Here is an 11,379-nt window from a genome sequence, read left to right as displayed (position 1 = left end):
GCACGGGCGCTACGCGCGGCCCTACTGCCCGGCGCCCGCGGCGCCCGCCGTGCCCGCGCTGGACGCGCTGCGGGCCGCGCTGCAGAGAGCCTACGGCTGCCCCGTGCTGCACGTGGGCAAGGGCGCGCTCGGCGCCTCGCCCGCCAAGGACGCCAAGGGCCCGGCGCCCTGCCCCAACGTGCTGCAAGCCGAGGCGCTCGTGGAGTCGGCCGACATGCTCTACGTCATCTTCCCCTACGTGCAGTTCTGCCTGCACGACGTGGTGACCTTCAGCCCGGCCAAGCTCTCCAACAGCCACGCCAAGATCCTCTTCCTGCTCTTCCACGTGCTGCAGGCCATGAGGGCCTGTCACCAGGCGGGCCTGGCGTGCGGCGCCGTCTCCCTTCGCGACGTGGCGGTGGATGAGAAGCTCTGCAGCCGCCTCCGAGTGAACTTCAGTGAGTACGAGAGGCCAAAGAGGGAAAAGGAGCCCGTGGAGAGCGGCGACAAGCGGACAAGCGAGGCGGGCGGCGCGCGTGCCGAGGAGGCCGCCTGCACGGCCTGCCACAAGGAGCTCCGGGACCTGGTGCTGCAGTGGGTGCACGGGCGAATCAGCAACTTTGACTACCTTATGCACTTGAACAGTTTGGCAGGGAGGAGAATGGGAGACCCCAATTACCACCCGGTGCTTCCGTGGGTGGTGGACTTCACCACCAAAAACGGCAAGTTCAGGGACCTGAGGAAATCCAAGTTCCGTCTCAACAAGGGAGACAAGCAGCTGGACTTCACCTATGAGATGACCAAGCAGGCGTTTGTTGCTGGTGGGACAAGTGGGGAGCAACTTCACGTCCCCCACCACATCTCCGACGTCCTTTCGGATATCACCTACTACGTTTACACGGCCCGGAGAACACCCAAGGCGGTGCTGTGCTGCCATGTGAGGTCCCAGTGGGAGCCCAATGAGTATCCGGCCAGCATGGAGCGCATGCAGAGCTGGACTCCGGACGAGTGCATCCCTGAGTTTTACACAGACCCCTCCATCTTCCGATCCATCCATCCTGACATGCCTGACCTGGACGTGCCTTCCTGGTGCAGCTCCTACGAGGAGTTCATTGAAGTCCACCGCATGCTGCTGGAGAGCCGGGAAGTCTCTCAGGATCTCCACCACTGGATTGATCTCACTTTCGGGTACAAACTGCTGGGGAAGGACGCTGTCAAGGAGAAGAACGTCTGCCTCCATCTGGTAGACAACCACACGCACCTGACCACCTACGGGGTCGTGCAGCTCTTCGACCAGCCGCATCCCCGGCGCATGGTGGGACCTTCCTACACGCCGGCTGAAGCTCCAACCATCGCGCGGCCTCTTCTCCAGAATATCCGGGAGACTCTGTTTCTGGAGGATGCCCAGGGCCAAGTGGCTGATGCAGTTAATGGGCTGGTGCTGGAGGCTACCCCTACTGAAACCAGCTGGTCCGGGGAGAAAGCTGTCGCTGGAGAGGACGACTTAGAGCAGGGCATGGAAGCCCTGGATTCCATTTCTGCTCCTGGCAGAGCTGCTGATCAGCCTGGGGCCGCTTTGCCTGCAGCACAGCCCTCCAGTCTCCCTGTGTACGCCACAGACGGCAAAACCTCGGGTGTCCGACCTCTCCGTCGGAGCAAGGCAGGTGCTGTGGATCAGGCTGACAGGGATGGCTTGAAGATCACCCTTCCCGAAGGCTTCAATCCACTCCAGGCCCTGGAAGAACTGGAGAAGTTGGACAATTTCTTGGTTAAAGGCCTAACCAGCGAGATGCAGTTGATGGAGCAGCCATGCCAAGAGCAACCTTTGGGTCTCTCGGACCTCTTCCAAAGGGATATGCAGGCTTTGGGCATCCTGATAGCCGAGATCATATTTGCCCCAAGGATCCGCCCTTCGAAGCCCGACGCGTCCCTGTTGGAGCGGTTCCTCATGGTGCGCAATCTGTGCCGCTACCACCCCAAGGAGATCCCGGCCCCGCTCCAGCATGTGCTGCAAGTCCTGCTGCAGCTGAGCGTGCCCGTGGAGCAGCTTCTGAAAACCAGGGAGGGCAAAGGCGCCGTGGGCTTGTTCGAGTACAACCCTGTTTCCCAGGGTCTCCCGCCGCCTTGTCCCACGCAGCTCCTCAGCCCCTTCAGCTCCATCATTCCCTTCCCCGCGTATTTCCCAGCTCTGCACAAATTCATTTGCACCTACCAGGCAAAGAAGGTAGAGGATGAAGGTCAGGGCCGGGAACTCGTTTTCCAGCTGTGGCAGCAGCTAGAGGGTATCCTTGCTGAAATCACTCCCGAGGGCTTGGAGATTCTTCTGCCTTTCGTATTATCCCTGATGTCCGAGGAGAACACCGCTGTCTATGCAGCGTGGTACCTCTTTGAACCCATAGCTAAATCCCTGGGTCCTAAAAATGCCAATAAGTACCTGCTGAAGCCCCTGATCGGGGCCTACGAAACAGCCTGCTCTCGCCACGGCAGGTTCTACCTCTACACGGACTGCTTCGTCGCCCAGCTAATAGTGCGCCTGGGGCTGCAGTCCTTCCTCCTCAACCTGCTGCCCCACATCCTGCAGATCCTTGTTGGCATCGAGAGCTCGCGGGAGGAGAGCAAGTCCTTTCTTGGCGCGGCCGACGACGACGAGAGCGGAGGGGACAGTCCCGTGTCGTGCGTGTTTGGGGAGGAGATCAAGATGGACGTGGATCGGGGCTCGGCGGCGCTCGACCTCCTCGACTACACGTCTGGCGTCAGCTTCCACGACCAGGGCTACCTGCCGGAGAGCGAGGACTTCCAGAGCGGCCTCTACGTGGGGGAGTCCCTGCAGCCCCAGGAGCAGGAATCGCTCAGCCTCGGGCGCCTCAGCGACAAGAGCAGCGCCAGCGAAGTGTCCCTGGGCGAGGACAGGCCTGCGGACGGCGAGTCCCAGAAGGACAAGAGCAGCTTGAAGTCCGTGGACAGCAGCCAGGATCTGAAGCAGAGCGAGGACTCGGAGGAGGAGGAGGGGGATGAGCGGGAGGAAGAGGAGCACGATGACGCTGCAGCTGATATAGAGCTGGCTCTGGCCGTGGATGCTGCCGCCTCCGTGGATGTCCCTCTGGCTGATGACAGCAGCGAGCCAGAGGATGGAGAGGGAGAGGAGCTGCCGGACCACTCTGATGACAAGGAGCAGACAATACTCCTGGGTAAGGCCCTGCTTGCCTCTAGCCTTCCTGCTGAGCCTAGCAAAGCAGAGCATGGCATAAAGGGAGAGACAGAGCTGTGCCGTAGAAGAGGGTCCAGATTGAGGGGTGTCTATAGTCCCAGCTCAGGAGCTGTAATAAAACCAGTGCAAAAGATCTGCACGTGGGGAGCGTGGGGACATGTTTGCAGGGCGGTTGCTGCAGGAGGTGCCGGCTGGAAGGGCAGCTCTGCCCCGTTTGCTGATAGAGCGGCCGGCGGAGCGGGCGGGCGATAGCTAATCTGCAGCGCGCCAGGCCCTGCGCTCGCGACTGCTCCTCTTTTGCAGACACAACCTGTAAGATGCTGCGGTGGCTCTCGGCCAAGCTGGGCCCCACCGTAACGTCGCGGTTCATCGCCAGGAACCTGCTCCGTCTGCTCACGTCCTGCTACATGGGTAAGGCGGCCTCCCCATCCCTGTGCTCGGCCCGCGCCCGTGGGGAGCTCGCAGCACCCGGGCCGCGCGGCTCGGTGCTCTCTGCTGCTCCAGCCGCCGGTGTTTTCTCTTGCAGGCCCCACCAGGCAGCAGTTTGTACCGAGCACTGATGAGAACGGGCCCCTGAGCGCAGGGAATATCTACCAAAAGCGGCCAGTGCTGGGAGATCAGGTGTCCAGGCCAGTGCTGGCCTGTCTAGTGCACGTGGCTTACCTGTACGGAGAGCCTGTCCTCACCTACCAGTACCTGCCCTACATCAGCTACCTGGTTAGTATGGCTTTATCCTCCTCTTGTGCGTGGTGCCAAGGGAGCTGCATCCAGGGCAGAGCTGTGGGCATACAAGGAGGCAAGAGGATGCACAGAAAACGGGGGCCAGGCTCCTTGGGGGCATCCTGTATAAAAGCTGGTGCTCGGTTGAACTCTTCCTGGGCCAATGTGAGCTGAGCAGCTCTTGCTGTTGGAGGGTGCCGGAGCATTGGCCAAGAAGAACTGCATTGATGCAGCCAGAAGAGGCACTTTCAGCTCCGGCCACAAGCTCCTGATGCTTCCAGCAACATCCACGGCTGCAAACGTGGCCTTTGCTGGCTAGCAAAGCTGCCGGGCATCTGCATCTCACCACTGGTTGCCACCAGGCCTCTGTCCCCCTTCCAGCAACAGGCTTTCCTTGTGAGACCTTTTGCTGGTGTCTACAACGCCCATGAAAATATTCTCCTCTTTTGCTTGGCCAAAACAGGGCTGGCATCAAGGTGGGATTGTGATAATAGCAGCCAGGGCAGCTTGGCTGCTGTGGGATTGCTGGAGCCAGGCTTTTGAGAGGTCTGTGTAGGTAGATAGGGGACAGCTTGGGAGAGGTTAAAGGAGGTTTTTCAGCTGAATTAAAAAAAAAACAACAAACTGGCAGGACTTGCAGACTTTTCATCTTAAAATTCTTCGCTGAATAGCAAGAAGGAAATGTGTAATACAGCTGGTAAAAAAACAAATCTATTTTCATCAAAAAATGTTTTAAACAGGCTTATTTTTCATGCTACATTTTTTTCAGTGGTTATTAACATTTTGGTTACTGGTTCTTGTTTAAATGGAAAACTTTAATAGCTTTTTGATAATGTAAACTTGGAGGCAAAGAGGCCAGGGCTATTCATTTAAAGGAAGAAAAAAACATTGTCAGTTTTTCCAGTGTTGAAGGGAAGATTTTTCAGGGGAAAAAATCCCATTTTTCAGCAAAATCATTCTCCACCCAGTTGCAATCATAGCTCCAGCTGTTCTGTTTTTCTCTATTTTTTTTTCCTCAAATTATTGCACAGGGGCAAGGAGGGAGGATTAATATTCCTATGAACAGCATCTAGCAACCTGATATGAAAGCAGCAAAACTTGGGGATCACAAAAAGGATGACAAGAAGTCAGTCATTCTTGCAGCATTTGGCAGAGTGGGTATTTTGTGAGCTGTGATGAGCTGGAAGATGGCGAGTGTACAAGAAATATAGCGGAAACTGGGACTTGTTTGCTGTTTTTGTTACTGGCTCTCTCTTCTTTGGTGTTTGGCTTGCCTAGGAGCATTAGCTGGGAGAAAGGACAATCTAGAAAGATAGATACCATTTCTGCTGTGTTGCTGCTGGCGTTGCTAGCTGTTTGGGCTTTCTGTCACCAGCATTGGTCCCGTGTCAGCAAAAACTGAACTCCTTGTGATGTTATCAGCAGTTGGATTTCTAGAAATCAGCAAGTTTGCCCCTATCTTGTGCCTTGGAAATTCCATGCGGATTATTCCACCGTCTGTGCATCCCAACATGGAAACACTGGTTTGTGGTGCAAGTTGCTTGGGGGTACCAGTGTTGCCCTCCTGCTGTGCTGGCAGATGATGGTTTGTGGTCTCTGAGTAGAAGCAGGTGATCCTTTGGGATCTGCTTCGCCTTGAAATTCCCAACAGTGGGAGCAGGCAGGCGCTCTCCGGAGGATGCATGGGAGTTTGGGCACGTTGTGCCCTGTTCACTCCCAAGCTCCTCTCTCCCATCAACACATTCCTGGCAGCCCTCGTCTTTGGGCTCATCCCAAAGAGGGATGAGCTTTGCTGCTGCCTCTGTGCTCAGGGTCCCCCTCCCGGGCACACACAACTGTGCCCGGTTTGGTGCTCCGATGATGCCAGGATCCCCCCTGGATGTGTCCGGCAGGGGAGACAGTGTCCGGAGCACGGAGAGGGCCCTGGCACTGAGGGATCTCCCTGTACAGGTGGCTCCGAGCGGCAGCTCCGGCGGCGGCCGCCTCAACAGTCGGAAGGAGGCCGGGCTCCTGGCGGCCGTCACGCTCACCCAGAGGATCGTGGTTTGCCTCTCGGACACGACGCTCATGGACATTCTGCCCAAGATCAGCCAGGAGGTGCTGCTGCCCGTGCTGGGCTCCCTCACTTCGCCCACTGTGGGGTGAGTGCCGCCCTTGGCTGCGCGGGGTGTCTGCAGCCAGAATGGGCTCCAAATCTGGGATTTGGGAATGGATCGGTGAGGATTTCTGCTGGGAACAATTCTGTGAGGGGCCATCCGAGGATTCTGGAGCTTTTCTACCCTGACGGGCACATCCTTGTGCTGGTGCACGTATGTAGAGCTTGAACCAGGCAAGACCTGCTGAAAATGCTGCCTCTCTGGCTCCTTACTGCAAACACACAGAGGGCAGGAAGCATCAGGTAGAGGGAATGGGGCTCCGTGGGGGGCAATGGTAACAGATGTCCTCTTCAGTTTCCCCAGTGGTGCCCAGGCCCGTATTGTCCTGTGTGTTAAGACAATCAGTCTAATTGCCTTGATCTGCCTGCGGATTGGGCAGGAGATGGTGCAACAGCATCTGAGTGACACTGTCAGAAACTTCTTTGGGGCCTTCTCACTGCTGCAGGAGCTGCAGGAGCAGGTCAGTGCCGTGCGAGACGCCCTCGTTGCCCAACCCCAGCAATGTGGTGGGCTCAGCTGCCACTACTGGCCATGTGCAGCCCAGGCTGCGTTTGGTAACCCCCGACACGGTGCGAGTGCCTGATCTTGGGAATCTCCCTGTTTTCCCTAGGGATTGACGGCAGAGTCGCTGAGCAGCTGTGAGGTACCTATGATGGAGGTGCCTCTTTCGAACGGGCAGCTGCTGGCCCTGGATCCAGCAGTGCTCATGGAGCTGCAGAAGGTGTTTAGTCCCGAGATGGCCTACATCACCTACATCCCCTTCTCCTGCTTGCTGGGTACGGCTGCTTCCCCTTCCTGAGCTTGCTGAGAGCTCCATGCACACATGGAACACACCGGGATGGGCTCACAGGACCACTCTGCTGGGTGAAGTCTGCAGCTTCTCCGCTGTGGCTCAGCCTGCTTGCTAGGTCCAGGAGCCCACTGGGACTTCAGGGTGGTTTGGCTGGGAACCGTGTGGCAGTCGGGGGAGCATCATGCTCACAGCCCCGTGATGGTAGGGAAGGAAGGGGGGAAAATTCCTTCTCTTGGAGCTATGTTGTCTCTTTTCAGGCGATGTTATCAGGGTGGTTGTCCCCAACCACTCGCTGGTTGAGAAGCTGGCCAGCCTCTACCAGGAGAACGTGAACCCCAAGAGCTTGCAGGTGGTTAACCTGGAGCAAACACAGAGCGTGGCCAGCTCAGAGCAGGATATGCGCAAGGCCGAGCCATTCTCCAGCTACCACGAGGACACTCACTCCGGTACTTTTGGGAGCGTCCTGGTAGGGAATCGCATCCAGGTTCCTGTGGACACACAGCGCGAGGGTCTTGGCCTGCTTCGTCTCAGTGCTGTCACCGATGGCTTCATTCCTAGCTCATCCAGCGAAGAAAATACCCTGAAGCAGGACCTGCCTCGCAGCACCCACATGCTGTGTGGCAACTGGCTGGCCTACTGGCAGTATGAGATCGGGGTGAGCCAACACGACCCCCGCTTCCACTTCCACCAGATCAAGCTACAGAGCTTCTCAGGGCATTCCGGGGCCATCAAGTGTGTGGCACCGCTCAGCAGCGAGGACTTCTTTCTCAGTGGCAGCAAGGACAAAACTGTCCGCCTCTGGCCCCTGTACAACTATGGGGACGGCACGAGCGAGGTGCCGCCACGGTTCACGTACTCCGAGCACAAGAAGTCTGTTTTCTATGTGAGCCAGCTGGAGGCATCGCAGCACGTGGTGAGCTGTGATGGGACCGTGCACATCTGGGACCAGTTCACAGGTAAAAAGGGAAAGGGTGATGGCCAGATGAGTGTCAGCCCTGGCCTCTTTAGAGGCTGAAGGTCCATAGTGAGTCCTGGTGGCTCTTGCTAAAAAGCAGAATAGAGACTAGAGATTTGCTGTGTGCTTTCTGCATGTGTCCACTGCTGTAACCTCACCATTTTTCACAGGGAAACTTCTCCGGACTTTTGATGAGTTAGACAGCAAAGTCCCCATCACAGCTGTGAGCACGATGCCACCTCCCTACCACAGCATCTCGGTGGCCAGCGCAGACTCTGTGCTGCGGTTCATTGATCACAGGAAACCAGGCCTGCAGGTAAGGACCCTGTGAGCCACCCTCCTTCAGGCTGCCCCACGGCATCCGTGTGCAGGAGTGCTGGCCCCACAAATGCCACCTGGGACACAGGTTTTATTGTCCCCTCACTGCTGGAGCCCTTAGTCCCTTTGTCCCGCAGTAGCTGGGCTCTGTCTTGCAGCACGAGTTTCGCCTGGCCAGCGGTGTGAGTGCCGGGCTCATCCGCTGCTTGGCCGTCAGTCCTAACGGGCGCAGCGTCGTGGCCGGCTTCTCCTCGGGGTTCCTCGTGCTGCTGGACACCAGGACGGGCCTCATCATGCGCGGCTGGCCTGCCCACGAGGGGGACATCCTGCAGATCAAGGTAAGGGGTTCAGCTGGGGTCAGGCTCGCGCCGCTGACGGTAACAGCAGTTTGAGTGCAAGGCGTCAGGCTTGGGCGCTGCTTCCTGGCACTCACCAGGGCACGGAGCTGTGCTGCCTCCTTGCAAAACCTGCTGCTTGGCAGGGCTTGTCTGCTCCATCCTCGGGCTTTCTGCCACCCCTTGCTGTGTGGCTAAGAAGCCACCTAGGCCCTCCAGCCCTTTGGTTACTGCTGTGCATGGCTGTTCTTGGTCCAACCTGAGCAGCACTCTCAGGCTTCAGGCCCTGCTGAGCAGGTCTGCGTGCCCTGCAGCCGGGCCAAGGGACGAGCCCTGCATCCTGCGAAGACGCAAACGTGGAGCTTTCTCCTCAGCGCTGCCACCGGCCCTTGCAGAGCCTCGCTCTAATGAGTAACTCTTGTCCATATTTACCCGCCCTCAGGGAGCATCACTGGGACGGCAGTGTCCTCGACCCAGTGTGGGTTAAACAAAGTTCACTGCTGCGGGTTGTTTACCCTCTCACTAGCTCTGCTAATTGGCAGCTTTAGCCCTCTGCTGCCCTCAGCAGAGTGTTTCCAACTGTGAAAGGGGACCCCAATTCCATGGCCGTGAGAAGGAAGATAATTTGGCGGGTGGTTTAATGAAGAGGGAGGCCATGTGACTATCTCTTTACCCACCGCAGTAGTAGCAGCTGATGAATTAATGATGTTGTGAACCAGGATGCTGCTGAGAAGAGACACAGCCCTTCTCTTGGACAGTGGCGGAGGAGGATGGAGCTACCAGGGAGCCCCATGGCCAACAGTGTTTACCTAGATGCTTTCTTAATCCTGCCCAGCTGCTTGCAAATGGCTGGCACTGTCTGTGGATTACACTGGGACTGCTGGCTGCTTCTTGCTAATCTCATTTGCAGTTTTTACTGCAGCAATGTTGGCTCACCGGCCCTTCCTCTCCTGCAGGCTGCAGAGGGCAACGTGCTGATCAGCTCCTCCTCGGATCATTCCTTGACTGTCTGGAAGGAACTGGAGCAGAAGCCTTTGCACCACTACAAATCTGCCTCTGAACCCATCCACGCGTTCGACCTCTACGGCAACGAAGTGGTGACCGGCACCGTGGCCAACAAGATCGGCGTCTACTCCATGCTGCAGTCGTCAGCCCTGCCCGTCAGCACCACCAAGCTGAGCTCGGAGAACTTCCGCGGCACCCTCACCAGCCTGGCGGTGCTGCCCACCAAATGCCACCTCCTGCTGGGCTCTGACAACGGCGTCATTCGCCTCCTGGCCTAGGGGCTCGGGGCAGCCGCGGTGGCGGCTGCGAGGTGGCCGCTTCGCGCGCGGACGCGGCAGGCGGTCCCCGGTGCAGACGGGGGGGTACTCGGCAGTGAGCGCTCCGTAGAGCATCTCTAACCTCTTTCCCTATCTTTTCTAAAAGAAAAAAAAAAAAAAAAACCACAAAAAAGCCATAGTTAAGGAACCTCTGCTGCTGCTGGGAGAAACGTTGGGCGTTGTAGGTCACTGTGACCCCTGCAGAGAGGTCTGGAGCTTTCCATACCACGTGTGCCTGACTCCTCAGGGGACTGTGAGCTGCTCTCTGGAGAAATATGGACCATGGATATCCCTCCTCCTCCACCAGTAAGGGGAAAGGGGTAGCCCTGATAAGAACACAATGATAGAGCTAGTACCATATGCACTTATCCTTCACTTGCCACTCCCGAACCACTGAACAGTCTTGTTAGAATAGCTTAACATGGGCCTAGGAGCCACCTTTGGAGCTGCGTGGTGCTGGGCATCTCCTCCTGGTGTGGTTGCTGGGTTCAAGGCCCAGGATTAATACAGTTCCTGTATTAACTTGAGCTTCTGCAGCCCTGGTTAGATCCAGTACTGGAGGAGCAGAGGTTCATTAAAGCACTTGTCGTCACCTTACTGGTTGCAGGGCAAAGACAGGAAGGGAGGACAGCCAAGGCACGAACCCTGTCTGCTGCACTGGTTTGTTTGGGGGTGAACTGCTGTGGAAGGACAGTTTGGGATGGGAACATGACTCTCTAGGGATGATAAAACTAGATACTTCCATGAGGATGTTGGCTCCTGGAGCTGTGAGATAGGGATTAATTGCATTCATTGGTTCTGCGTATCGATGCGCTGGGGGGTGCTCTGTGCGCCGCAACAAGGCCCCACTTTGGGATCCCCTCTGCTCCTCTTTGAGCTGAGGAGACTTGGTAGCGAAGCAGCAGGACAGGAGAGCAAAAAGGTGCTCAATTCTGCCCCCAAACTGCCTGTAGAAGTGAAAACCCTGGGGCACGATCCAGCACGGTCTCCCTTTCCTCACCTTCTCCACTGGGATGCGCCTGTCTCTCCCCTGCTCTCATCCTTGCTCCAGCAGCAGGAGCAGTCACCTCCCGTGTGCTGCAGCCTCCTTCCCATCCATCCTCCAGCCTGGTTCAGTGTCCGGAGCCCGGGAATCCTCTGTCCCTGGCAGAGGAAGGAGCCTGCGCTTGTCCGGGGTGGGGAAAGGGCCTCCTGGAGCTGCTGGTCCATCTGCGGAGGGAAGGCTGCTCTCTGCTCCGGGGAGGCTGGTGAGCAGAGCGCTTGGCCCTCGCTGTCCTTCCCTTCCAAGGGAGCTCCCAGGCCCCTGTTGCCTATTAACCATTCGCAATAGATGTAAATATTTACTTCTAATAAACTCTTTGGAAGAGATGCAGAGAAGTGTGTGTGGGGAGGCTCTGTGCTGGGTGGGAAGGGCCCGAGCGCGGAGCAGGGCAGCACAGCAGGCTGGCGGTGCCTCTCCTGGCTCCATGTTCCCGGGAATGCTGCAGGGGGGATGCGGAGGAGATGCTCTGGATGTAGGAAGGTAGGACTCTCCTAAACAGGGACATGGCACTTCCCCACGTGGCATGTTCCTAAGTAGTTTATGGCCACAGA

General features: G+C 57.4%; 1 protein-coding gene across 1 annotated transcript; it reads left to right on the top strand.

The window, feature by feature from the left end:
- Positions 1-4: 4 nt before the first annotated feature.
- WDR81 (WD repeat domain 81) lies at positions 5-9,795 on the top strand (the record flags this gene model as incomplete). The annotated part of the gene is made up of 10 exons (XM_026047945.1): positions 5-3,167; positions 3,491-3,598; positions 3,714-3,904; positions 5,858-6,048; positions 6,358-6,523; positions 6,674-6,839; positions 7,114-7,812; positions 7,982-8,127; positions 8,288-8,467; positions 9,421-9,795. Coding segments are annotated over 10 exons (5,337 nt in total), but the record flags the coding sequence as incomplete, so codon positions are not given.
- Positions 9,796-11,379: the final 1,584 nt, after the last annotated feature.

Source organism: Nothoprocta perdicaria, unplaced genomic scaffold, assembly GCF_003342845.1.
Source record: "Nothoprocta perdicaria isolate Ctin4 unplaced genomic scaffold, notPer1 scaffold_50, whole genome shotgun sequence".
Lineage (NCBI taxonomy): Eukaryota > Metazoa > Chordata > Aves > Tinamiformes > Tinamidae > Nothoprocta > Nothoprocta perdicaria.
The sequence above is the reverse complement of the archived record's forward strand: the minus strand, read 5'-3'. Positions and strand labels throughout refer to the sequence as shown.